This window comes from Argiope bruennichi, chromosome 9 (assembly GCF_947563725.1).
Source record: "Argiope bruennichi chromosome 9, qqArgBrue1.1, whole genome shotgun sequence".
Lineage (NCBI taxonomy): Eukaryota > Metazoa > Arthropoda > Arachnida > Araneae > Araneidae > Argiope > Argiope bruennichi.
Genome location: NC_079159.1, coordinates 9,731,584 through 9,745,074, shown reverse-complemented (window position 1 = coordinate 9,745,074; position 13,491 = coordinate 9,731,584). Strand labels below are relative to the sequence as shown.

The following is a 13,491-nucleotide window of genomic DNA, read 5'->3' as shown; positions in this document are numbered from 1 at the left end:
TGAGCTCTAATTTAAAAACAGAGAAACATATATTCTTTGATACCAAAAGTTTTTAAGATTGCAGAAAATTTACAAAAAATAATAATTATTATTAAACAACAGGAAAAAATGTACGATGAGAATCACAGTGAAAACTCAGCAGTTTACATACTTCACAAATGTTGTATCTTGTAGAACCTGTGTGCTGGATTTCTAGTATTCGTAAAGCAACTTTAAAGGTGTACATCAGAATAAAATTGCATGTAATTTTATATTAGTTTTATCATAATTTTGATCATCATGCAGTTTTTTTTTCATAAAATCATAAATAATTAAACTTAACTAATTTTGGCATTGGAATTAAATAATAATTGAAATGTACAGTTGTACATAAGAATGTATTTTAAAGTAATATCTTTTTACTTGATTACAGAAAAGTTATAATTATATGTAATGCCATTCATTTTATTTATTTATTTCAAATATACTTTTAGGAAGACTTAGGCTTTGCAAAAGTGGTAACTAGTCTCCATCAGCGCTCACTTGAAGCTCGAGAAGAAGTGTCCATGTTTAGTGAGTTGATAAAGAAACGAAAGAACAGGAAAAGAATAGAGCGGCCTGTTGTAGCATTTGGTTGAGATATTTTAAATGTAAATTATATTGTAAATATTTTAATAAATAATGTTACTTTTTTAAGCCTATGAAAAAATTAACATTTATACTACACAATACTTTAGGTGATGATGGGTCACCATAAAATTTATTTTATATGGATTTTTCAAAAAATTATTTTATTGCAAATATTTTTATTAAGCTAGAAGAATGGTAACAATCATAATTTAGAAAAACTGCCTATCAATCTGCATTGTTAGCTGCCAATTAGTTCCTTTACAAAACTTTCAATCTGGTCTTCATCTTTTAAGCCAGTAAAACTTTTCTGTGGCTGTCCATTTCGATAACCAAGAACATGAGGCACTGCCTGTACCTGTGGATCAAAATATCAAATATGAACTGCAATATAATTTTCAAGAAAGAAATTAATCACAACCATAAATAGACATAAGTACTTAGTGAAAATTTTATTTTAAAAATGTATTTACATTTCCCTTCAGTTTCTTTATTCAACATGATTATGTTAAGCAATTATTTCTAGGAAAAGACGTGACAATAGCCATAAATAAAATTGTTTCATTGAATGACTTAATTGCTTATATTTTTCCTTCATTAATAAATATTTACAAATCTGAATAAACAAATTCTGTTAAATGCATTATTTATGAAATATTTTTTTAAAAAATAGACAAAAACAAGAATTCCATTTAAAATAACTGATTGTAAATCTCCAAAAGAAAATGTAAATAAAATGAGGTTCCATCTGAAATTATAAACAAATCCTCACCTAACGAAAAGCATAATACCTGATTTATGTATCATAGTTATAAAAACAGATGTGTAAAAATATATAACTATTGCTTTAAGCATAATGATTACCTGTGTTTAGATATTATATTTAAATATAATAAAATCAATCATATTCAGAATTCATTAATTGGGCATATTGATATAGTGTGTAGCCCTCCATAATTCTCTCTTGAATTGTCACTAATTATGGTATATTTAGAAATGATTTGCAAAAATTATAAATTTATCTCATTCCAATAATTTGCTTTTACAGTTCTCATTATAATTAAATTTTTTCCCCCTTTCACTATTTTGGATAAAAAAAATTAATAAATTAACTTACATCATGATTCATAGCAATTTCTGAATTTTCATCGATATCTACTTTTGCCAAATGCACTTTCTCAGCATATTTACTAACAACAATTTCAAGTCTTGGTTCAAGCATTTTACAAGGTCCACACCAGCTAAAATAAAAAATTTCAAATTTATGACAAAATTGACAGTACACAAAAGAATATTTTTAAAAACTTTCATAATCTTATATTTCGATTATCATATTTTAGAAGCCTACAGAACTGTAACTCAACTTTTTCTTACATATGTATATATATAAAGGCAAGAATGCTACCTACTTCTCTATAGTATAGTATAATCTTATGTAAATTTGCATATTGTCCAAATTTTAAAAAATAAAAATTTACCTGGCGTAATTTTGAAACAAATAGTAATATTATCTGGTAATCTCATCAAATTAAATGACATTTTCATGCTTAAAACATTGAAATTTTTTAACTTGTTTAATTTATGTTTATATAAACTATCAGCTTATACATCTGTGCATTAAACAGAATTAAAACATTATTATATAATTCAATATAATGCACAAAATCCACTTTATGGTCTGGAACATCCTTTTTAATCAAAATGAATAATAATAAACAAGCATGAAATCTTGTAGCTTTTTAAAATGTCATACTATATCAAATGATTTTTAAAAACAATTGAAAACTTGCTTATTCCATAAATTATTAAACATTGTAAGGGGCAATTCAGAAGCAAATAAAATTGTTTAAAATACTTATTTTTTTATCCAACAAGAATAGCAGTATTAAAGATAATTTTATAGAAAAAAAATGTTTTTTAATTAATAATCATATAATCTTCATGGCATAAATGAGTAAATTTTGAAAAAAAAAATTCTAATGTGTAGAATTTTTACTATACATAAACTGTGATTTTTCACTTTTTATATATACTGGGGTGCATAGTGAGAAATTGCTACAAAAATTAAGCACTGTAGCCAAAAAAAAAAGTACCTATTCACATTTATGCATATGTAAACTTGCATATTTTCTAAGCATATAAATTTTTCTGTTTTATAATAATGCATTGTTTTGATTGAAAAATGTTTAAATAACTAATTTTAAATAGTATTTTTTTTTATAATTTTAGTATTTATTTCTTAGCCATTGCAGAAGAATAATGTCTTCTGTTGTAAAACAAATTTTTGGTTGTACAAAAATAAAATATACATATTTATATATCATTAGCTGATACCTGACGTTTGCTGCCGCAAAAGAAATAATTTTGGAAATATCATTTGAAATAACTATCTTGTTTAATGGGAATGATAGAAAGAATTATATTTATTTTCTTGTTGACAATGAATATATTCATTGAAATTTAATGATGTATAAATAATATTTATTCTATTTCTTGACTTTATTATTCACTTTAGAATAGACAATGTATATATTAGAGGATAGGCAGCGCAAAAAATACTAACAAACAAAAATTCATTTTTATATATTAAATATGATAACTCTACTATGCCTATAACCTTCGCACAAGTGCAAGCAATAAGTTGACCAAGTTTTGTTATAATTAGTTGAATGGTACAGCAGTGCATAAAATACGAAACAAAACTCATTTTTATATATTAGATTACCCAAAAATTGTAAAATAACCAAAAAAAAAATGTTAACTTTTAAAAATTTAACAGTAAAACTCTCATGTCTTTTTCAACAATTTTTTTTTAAAAATTAACAATGGATTTGGATGGATACATCATTTTCAGAAATGTCAACATTGATATAGAAGCATAGCATAGTGTAAAATTTTTTACTTGATTTTTATATATGTAGCAACAAATACAATTCGGCATAGGCTGGAATGGAAAATATAAATTTCCTCCAGTACAAACTCACTATATTTTAGCACATTTTATTTGTGGCCTTATAAAGCTAATAGCTTAAGCTTTCTAGGGTAACTGCCATCATAAGATTGGAATAAGTGGTAAAATTTGACAAGAGAACAATGCCATGTTCTAATTGGGTTTTTTAGATCAATTTTTTAAATACAAAAATGGTCAAGCTACAAAAAATTATCGCTTTTTATTTCAAAAGTTTAGTAAAGAGTTTTTTTTTTTTTTTTTTTTTTTTTTTTTTTTTTTACATTCCACATCATTTTAAAAATTTAATATAAACCTGCATTTTAAGCTATATGCAAAAAAAAAAAAAATCTTTAGATGTACATTTTTTTTTTAAATTTTTATAATATATATTTAAAAAGAAATGAAAATTATTTCCCAATTCCTAGTCTTCATAAATAACAGAAACAAACTTACAAAGTTAAAAAAAGATGCCAGCTTTGCATTGAGAAATAAAATGAGAATAAAGTGCTAGTAGATACGTTTTTAAAAAAGTATTTTTTGAAGCCAGTAGTTTGTTCTTTTCTTTCTTGATATATCCAGTAAGTAAACCTTTATAACCATGCTTTCAATTTATTATATACAAAGTATGAAGAAACAAAATAAAAAGTTTTCTTTGCACGTCTTCAGAAAATTAAGAACTTTTTAAGGAACTATTTTTCAATCAAGCACTTTTAAGGTACCTAAAAATGGTTTTCAAATCCAAGCACTTTTCATGAAACTAAGACACCCTGATATAGATTGGTACAAATGTCAAATAAACTGCTTGTTTTAAATTCATATTGCTATATTTGCCAATCAATTAAATTGGGAAAACTACCATTAATATAATTCTATGCTGCTTTCTTGGAAGTGAATGATTCACAGAAATGTAAATGTAGATAAATTTCTTTTGAGAAGTTTGCTAGAAGTATTTCTGTTATTTATTAAAAGCTTACATTGCTTTATTATTATTCTCATTTATTAAGCAAGGAATTTTTTTAAAACATCTATTTCATTTAATTAATATAATTCATTGATATATGATGTCAATAATTTTGAACTCCTACTGATATCAGTTCAATAACAATTATTTTCTTGAATTCTGAGCTTACTGACACTACAGTTCAAAAGATAATGAAGACATGCTTCAAATCACAATTAGGCACAGTTTCCAAACTGCCAGGCCAATCTCCTCCTCAGATATTACGAGTTAAAAAATAGGTAAAGTACTAGGTCTCAAGCAAATATTCTTTAGGTACTTATGCATTAACTGGTTGCCAATGATTAATTGTTAACAAAATTGCCAAAGTTATCAATTATTAAGCATACTGGAACCAGCGAAGACTAACATATATAATGTTAGTCTATTGATTATGTTTGTCAACGGCATGCAATTAAACTTAAACCCTGCCAATGACATATAATAAGTATAAAAATACCATTTTGTACATGTTACCTGAAATATTTAAAATAGGCATAGGGTGTAGTTTTTTTTTTCATTACTATTATTATTTATTTATTTTAAATGATATTCTACCTTCTTACTAACAATGAAAACAGTAACCTAGCAACTCATGCTAGTAAGTATGCTGAAAGAAACGAATTTTCAATTTTAAACGACATGAATAAACAAAGATAATCTGTTAACTTATGTATAAAATTTAAAAAAAATGATTTAACTAATTACAAGAATTTAGAAGCACTATTGTAAAGAAATAAATTTAAAAATAAAAAGTACTAGTAACTTAATAAACAAGCATAATGCAATTTATCATCCAGACACAATTTTATCATTAAGTAATAACCTAAATTGCATGCTAATTAAATTCCCGTAAAAAATTTATAACACAAAGTATTATTGCATTAATTACTGTATTTGATTGATAACAACTAAATAGCTTTATAATTTATATGTAGTATAATAAATTAATGCAAGATCTGAAATATTAAATTACTAAAGACAATGTAAAAATGTGAATTTTTTCAACTATAAAGATATTTTAAATTAGAGATTTCCATCCTTTGAGCAGGTAGGATGGTTTCAAGATTTCAGTAATATTTTTTAAAAACTTAACAGCTTTGATATACAGTCATTTTCGCCAAAAATATAGCTAATAGCCCAATTTTAGTGAAATGGCCACAAGTGGCGAGAACGGCAGCAACAGTATTTCCAATCGTAACTCCAAACAAAGTGCCATCGAAAAATTACTAACCTCGCAAGGCGCCAAATGACTGTATATCAAAGCTTAGTCACTATAGTCTATTTCACCCTAACTTGGCAGTACTGCAAAAGGCAGAAAATGTGACGCTCTGCATTGGGAAAGAGTTCCCCATCAATTTTGACTTTAAAATAGCTAAAATGCGCAGAAATTTATCAAGTAATATAATAAATTACAGAAATCCTTTTTTTATCAGCATGCATTTAAAATTATTCTCAATTATTATTAGAGGTGCTTATCTGTTAAGTATTTTGTAAATAAAGGGAACGAAACGATTGACATAATGAATTCCACTTTGGCTAGAACCGGTCTTCAAGGTCAAATATTTGGCACATTTTTCTTGTATGTTTCCGCCAACTTTGCTTCATTCAGTTCGCATTCGCAATCGTTATTATCATAACTCGTACTTTTTTATTCTCGCTTTTTTACCAGCTGATATTTTTGATACTGTTAGTAGTTATTAGTTTTGATTGTTGAATATTTATTCAATTTGTCATTTCTATTCACTGCTAAAATGTCTGAAAAAGTGTTATCAACAACTGCGCTGTACACACATTCAAGACGAGTGAAACCAACAAAAAGTACAGCACGCATAAACATGTTAAATGTTTATTCTTGACTCTGAGAAGAAAACCCTCAAGATTCTATCAATCAAATCCTCAATAAAATTTCGCACCTTACAGGTGTTTCGCAAAGAACAGTTTTCCGCTTGAAAAAAGCAATAAAGGCATCCAGTCCTTTAAGTACTCATGGAAAGAAATGACCAGGCTCAGTAGGTAAACAAGTCTTGTAAAATATGATGATTTTACATTATCCTGTATTTGATGAAAAATCCATACATTTTTTTCGGAGAAATGAGATCCCAACATTAGATAAAGTTTTAAAAGATGTGAACGATGATACAGATATCTTTTCGAAAAACATTAGCCGAGCTATGCTTTACAGAATATTGAAAGATTTGGGGGTTTTCTTTTGAAAAATGATGAAACGTAATGAAATAACTTTAATGATTTATTAAAATAATGTATCAATAATATTGAACAAAATAATGAAAAAAATTTATTCTCTGATTTAACCCTTTCTAGGTCCATGGGAAGTATGCTTCCCACCAAATTTATCAATCTTTGTATGAAATTATGTAGTTTAGCATAAGTTCTGACACATTTTTTTTTAGTAAAACAGAAACTAACAAACTTCAGTTCTTTTTCTCACACAAAATGATGTGTCTTGATTTGTACTTAATTATTAATTAACCAAATTAATTAATTAATCAAATTAAATTTATCTAATAAGCTAAATGAATCCTTTTTCTTATTCTAATTTCAAGCCTAAAAATATTTTAACATAATATGAATACAAAAAAATGGCTCTTTAAAGGGTTAAACTGATAATAAAGTTTATAAATATTTACTATTTGGCGAAAAATTTGCAAGATAAAGTTTCACCCGCGATCTGCATTTCTAGTAACTTTGTAGTTTAAAGTAACCCAGTTCCCCTGACAACGACTGTGATTCGGCATGCCTAGAATATACTCTACTGCCAAGTTAAGGTGAAATAGAGTATAAAAGAAAAATGAATAATTTTTTTAACATATTTCATTATATTAAAATCATAATATTATAAAATCGAACCTTGCTTTAAAATCAACAACAACAGGTAGATCACTCTTTAAAACCATATTTTCAAAATCTTTTTCATCTTGTATTTTAAAAATCTTTTGTCGAACACTTGATGTACTCAAGGGTTTCGAACATATACGTGAAACAACAGCGCTTTTTCTAAATAAGTTTCTTGAAAAGCAAATACTGATACTAGACATTTTGAAAAATAGTATATATCAAAAATAACTTAAAATTCACTTAAAACTCGAGCGATAAAAACCTCAATAAAAATAAACAGACGGAAAGTTTATTTGTATGACAGTTAACAGTTAAAAAAAATAAACAGTATAAATCAGGGTTTTTTTTATTATTATTTTATTTGTTATAGTTGTTGTTGACCTGATCGGCACATTAGTTCTTGAAAGCATGCTAAAATTCTTTTTGCAATTTTTATATTAGAATATATTGAAAATTAGGCATTCCTTTCAATTTTGTAGCTTTGAAAATCAACCTAAGACAGTAGTCTATTTTTTCAAAATAGTTACTATCATGGGCGCTTTAGTTATTGTATAAAAACGAACTTCATATAAATGTAACATAACTAATTTCAAGCAAATCTTGGCATCCCTATATTTTGCTGGAAAGTTGCAACAAAAAAAGTATAAACAGAATATCATCTGCATAAATTTCCAAGGAAAAAAGATGAAAATTTTGAGAGGGTAGAAAAAGGCTTCATGGACTCTCAGTTTGGTCTAGGCATTCGTAGCTAAAATCAACAGAAGCTGTGTAGGGAAGCAACTCCAGAATCAAGATTCAAATCTAGCTTTTTTTTTTCCTTCAAGAATTATATCCAAGGATTGCGAATCTCAAGCAATAAAAAAGAATGTACAATTTTTTTCCTTTTTTTTTTCTTTCTTTTTTTTCTTTTTTTTTTTTCTTTTTTTTACGTTGACTAAAAAAATTGTTTTCAATCTGGCTAAAAAACGTAGTAAGGGTTTGAAGCGACAAGCGATGCGCAAAGATAGAACCTGGGACCTTGCGGTTTGCAGTCCAGTAACTTAACAATTATTCCAAACCAGCTGCTCGGGTCGAAGAGTTGTTACTGGCTTATTTGCAATTCACCACAGGTTCCTTATGAGGTCGGCATCCCGGGTTAAAGTCCTGGTTTGGGCAGGGTTGTTCTATCTGTGAAGTGTGTGTGAGGTTGTGCAAGCGAATGTGTGAGTGTCATCTTTACATGAGCTAAAGACGGACTTTTGCCTTCCTTTCCCTCAGAAGCTACTGCATCTCTCTTTCACCGATCTCTTACTTGGTTTGAATTGGAGTTCAATCCAAATGGGATAAGCAACAACAACAGGACATTATTATTTATTCATTGATCTTGATTTATACTTGATTTGTACTCGAAAATACACCCATTGAAATCAACATTGTTTAAATTAAAGGATATTTTTTTTAATTATTTCATATTTTCAAATTTGCTCGCAGATCATTATGATGTTTGTTTTAGTAAGCTAACTGGCTCAATAATTTCCTTTCTTTTATAAACTAAAGAGAGATAACGGAGTTTTTCCTGCTATAAAAAAATAAAAAAATTTCTTAAGATTATCTATTACGGAGGAAATTCCAAAAATGTAAAATATTTTCCTACTCTATTTACAAAAAGAGAAGAATTTCAGATTTTAGAAGAATTCAGACCAAAAATTATATAACGGAGAAAATATATCCAGTTTACAATGTTTCATTATGAAAATTTCTCTTAAATATCAGGCTTAATATCTTCGCCTCTAAGTATTAGTCGTATCTGATATTTAAGAAGAATCTGTTTAATATAGATAATTGACGGAGGTGTAAATTTCTGTAAATCAGAATCATATCTTGAAGCAAAATTGTAAAGACAATTTTTTTAAAAATATCTGGCATTGTAGTTTCAAAAATGTTATTTAGAATGAATGTAACAAAGACATCTGTGAGCGAAAGAACTTAGAATACAGTTATTCGTAATGTCTCATGAATATAAACTGTCATGTATAAAAATTTCATACATTGTTTTTTTTATTTATTAAAAAATTGCAGTGAATTTAATAGGTTTTCCCAGGTAAGGGTTTAGAACAGAAGATAAGTATCCCGTTATATCTAAACTCCTTCGATTTGAACCACATATGGCCAAAGAATAGTCAATTGAATATGGCATGAACTATCTGGGACCCCTTATCCGAATTTCTACATCGCACAGCACTATGGTTTTGGTATAATAACATATATGCATACATGGGCGGAAGAGCTGGAACTTAATGGACTAGAAACAATTTCATCATAGGGCCTGACTCTCCAACAACTTTCATCTAGAATATAAACTAATTTTAATAATAATAAACATTTTTTAAATATATTTATTAGTGAATTAAAAAATATAATTTATTTTATTTGCTTTGTATTTTCAATCATTAATTATTGTTATATACATTTTGGAATCTTCAAATGAATCCTCACCCCGCCGAATTCTTTACTAAATGTTACTATTCTTGTGTAATTAAAATTGAGAGAACCAAATAGATCAATTCTAAAATAAATCCTGACAAAAATTTCTTCTAAAGTAAATTCTGGATTCTGCGTATAGTTATAGAGAACACAAACTTTGTACAATTTCAAAACTCTGTTACATTAAATCGTGAATGAAAATTATATTACAAGGAAAGGTCTCTTTTAATAACTCCGTTGAGAATCCCATTACAAAGTACAGTAGAAAGAGACATAAAAATGCATATAAAATACATGATTTATAAAATTAAATAATTTTCATATTTAAATAAAAGTTTTTATTATTATTTAAATAAAAGAAAGGTATTCATTTGTATTGTTTCAGACTATAAACATTACTGTAAAGAACAAAAAATAATTATCTTGTTGTTTTGAACTTAAGTTGAATTTCCAGTCATCATTATTATACCAATAACTTTCAAACAAAAATAAAACAAAGGAACAAAAATCCTCTTATTTTTCATTTGGATATTTGAAACATTTTTTATTTTTCATTTATTTATTTTATTATAATCTTTTGATGATATTGTTTGCCAACGGATTCTAAAATACTAGGTCTTTTAGCGCATGCGTTAGGATGCGTTTCATTCGGCAAAATAGGGGTGAGAGGAAAGAGAAAAGGAGAAGATATTTACATTTAACAATAAAGTAAATTCCGCACATCCTTCCGCGTGTCACCCTTTAATGAGATAGAATCGTCGAAAAGTGGTCATCTGAGAATACTGAAACGAACAGTAGCTTATATTTCTATAACAATTACAGAACTTTCTTAGATCTTTCAATACGAATTATATTCTTTTTGTAAACAAATTGCGCAAAAAGGCACAAAAACTCAATTCATCTAAAAATTTGAATTAAGATGAAATACAGCACGAATAAACGGCGAATTTTAAACTAAAATTGGCGAAGAGTGATTCGTTCATAATATTTAACAGTTTAAATAAATAGTACCTAATGATTAAGAAAAAATTAACATTTTTTAAAAATAATGAAATAATATCTGTATCTATATCTAGATTATTCAGTCCAATGAAAGTAATTATAAAAGAAATCAAATAAAAAGTTTAATCGAGCTCATAAATATTCTTATTTAGATAAGTAATCGTTCGGACTTGCCTACGGAAATTGATGTTCATATCTTTCAAAACCGTCATCTTACAAAATTAGTATTTATATTATCTTAAGATTTTTTTAAAATTACGTTTTCAATAATATCATTTTCATGTCCGTACAATCTTCGCCTTAATTTTAATAATATTTTTAATTCAATTTGATATACTGAAGAGGTATAAGACGCGTTAGAATAGAACCTGGGACCTTTTGGTTAGCAGTCCAGTAACGATTCGATTTTACCAAAACAGATGTTCGGAATTTAATTCGTGTCTTTATCATTAAAATTGCATATATATATATATATATATATATATATATATTAAATTTTAGATCACATTCATCATCAGATTGAATGTTTGTCGGCATGATGTTTTTGTTCAAGAATTCAAAAACTTAAATGAAATTTGTTTGAATTTCAATCTTTAAACAAATTGTAGATTGACAAATTTTTTGACGAATTGGTTAGTCGAAGTTATAGTATTCTAAAATGCTTTCTCGATTCTCTGCACAATACAATGGAATTGAATACAGTTTACATGAACTTCATCGACTCCTATATTGTACGTGATTGTTTAAACTCGTACAAAATGACAAATGCCGTTAGTGGCTCCAAATGTCACACCAACATTTTATCTATTTTGATATATGTGATTTTCGCCACACATCATTTTTCATATGTTATTGGTAGTTTCATTGATATTTCTATTCATTGATGCTATTTTTAATCAAACGTTAATGCTTCTGTGCGTTCTGAAATCAAGAATTGTAATTTGGTACCCATAAAAATTCTTTAAAAGAATTCAAATATCCGTTTGGTCCAATTTCAGAAAACGCCATTTTCTCATTGTCATTTTTGACTTCATTAATTTCGAGGTTTTTCGGCGCTAATTCTTGAAATTCCAATGTTAGAGCTGCTACAATCGTGACCATTCATGAGAAAAGTGAAATTTTATGAATCAATTAATGAAGCGATGGAAAAACATTCAATGAGTTAAAAAAAAAACGGGTTATAAACATGGTTACCGAAAGCCGTGAAAACCTGCAATACACATACAAGTTTTTCATTTTCTCGTATATGAAGATTTCGACAAAAAACTCGAACTCGAGATTTTGACGAAACTCCACATTTCAGATCTCCTTGAGTTTGAAAAACACAATTTTGACATTATATCTGTCTGCTGTATGTCAACACCACAGCTCGAAAATGCTTTCAGTCAAATAGATGAAATTTGGTATATGGACTCACGACCAAATCAGTAGATTTCTATAAAATTTTAAACGAAATCCATTCGCAGGAAGTCTGTATGTCTCACTGTTCAATTACAACTGAACTTGATAATTCCAAAATGCAAACAGCTGAGTTGGTAAAATTTGGCACACAGGTTCACATCTAAAGTATAGATTCTTATCAAATTTTGAACCATATCTGCTAAATGGTTGGCCGTCTGTCGATCTGTACTTTCGTAGACATGTAAATGCAATAATGATAAAAGGAATGTCTTACATCAATGAAATTCGGTAAGCTATCTTGTGACTACAACTGTAGCTACATATAAAATTTTGGTTTCATTTGGTTGGCAAAAAAAAAAAAAAAAAAAAAAAAAAAAACGTTCAAAATACATATTTGCACGATGTGATTCAGTAAAAATGTTAGATTAAGCCAAAGGTTATATTTTATAACTGCTGTTTGCTAATAACAGGCAAGGTGTTTGCGGCCTTTCTGACGGACCTTGCTCATCTTCGGAGAGGCACATTTTCCCCTCTTTCTCCACTATTCGGGTTTTCCTAGGTTCTTTGATGTCTGTTCATTTTACCGACAATTTGCGGGAAGTTCTCCACTGACGTTCGCAGGCGAGGTTTGTTCTACAATGGGTCAGTTGTCAGATTTACGACCATATCCGTAAAGGCGACAGGCCGTCGAAACGGGACTTTACTTAAGGCTTATAATTTTATGCGACGGAAGGGGGGGAGCTAAGATTTTTATGGGAGTGTGAGAGAAAGCTTCGAAGAGACCATTCCCGCTGATTTCGAAGTGACTCAGTTTCTGTTCTAGAGCGTACAAGTGAAATAATATTGCGAATTTAATCCGAATCAATTGATAAGAAAAATACAGATTTGCTTTTACATCTTGGAATGAGTAATTTGAAAGCATTTGCCGTATAAAAATGCATTATAAAAACTTCAACAAACATTATCTCATTCTTCTCAGACACGGGAAATAAAACGAAATGAAAGCTGAAAGCGGTGACACCTTTTATCTCAGTCCCATAGAACCAGCGCGTAAAGAAATAAAAATCTCGAGAGTGATAACTCATTCCACGAATGTGATTTAGAGCTTCCTTCTCTGAAGCTGTTATCAGTCTGCTGAAACCGAATGGCAACTTCTTCTTTCCGATTTATTTCATTTCATATTCGATATCGGGAAAAGTTTTTTCCCGCTATC

The 13,491-nt window shown here is 28.1% G+C and overlaps 2 protein-coding genes across 2 annotated transcripts in view; one reads left to right on the top strand and one right to left on the bottom strand.

The window, feature by feature from the left end:
* The window catches only part of LOC129984718 (WD repeat-containing protein 3-like), a 32,817-nt gene extending 32,142 nt beyond the window's left edge, over nucleotides 1-675 (top strand). The window contains exon 25 of the mRNA XM_056094662.1: nucleotides 474-675. Within this exon, the coding sequence (XP_055950637.1) occupies nucleotides 474-617 (144 nt within the window). The 3' untranslated portion in view covers nucleotides 618-675. The remainder of the gene's footprint in view (nucleotides 1-473) is intronic.
* Nucleotides 676-753: 78 nt separating this feature from the next.
* LOC129984719 (thioredoxin, mitochondrial-like) lies at nucleotides 754-7,701 on the bottom strand. Its single transcript, XM_056094663.1, has 3 exons — nucleotides 7,425-7,701; nucleotides 1,724-1,847; nucleotides 754-964 (listed from the first exon to the last, which is right to left on the bottom strand). The coding sequence occupies exons 1-3, from the start codon at nucleotides 7,610-7,612 to the stop codon at nucleotides 848-850; spliced, it is 429 nt and encodes a 142-aa protein (XP_055950638.1). The 5' UTR covers nucleotides 7,613-7,701; the 3' UTR covers nucleotides 754-847.
* Nucleotides 7,702-13,491: the final 5,790 nt, after the last annotated feature.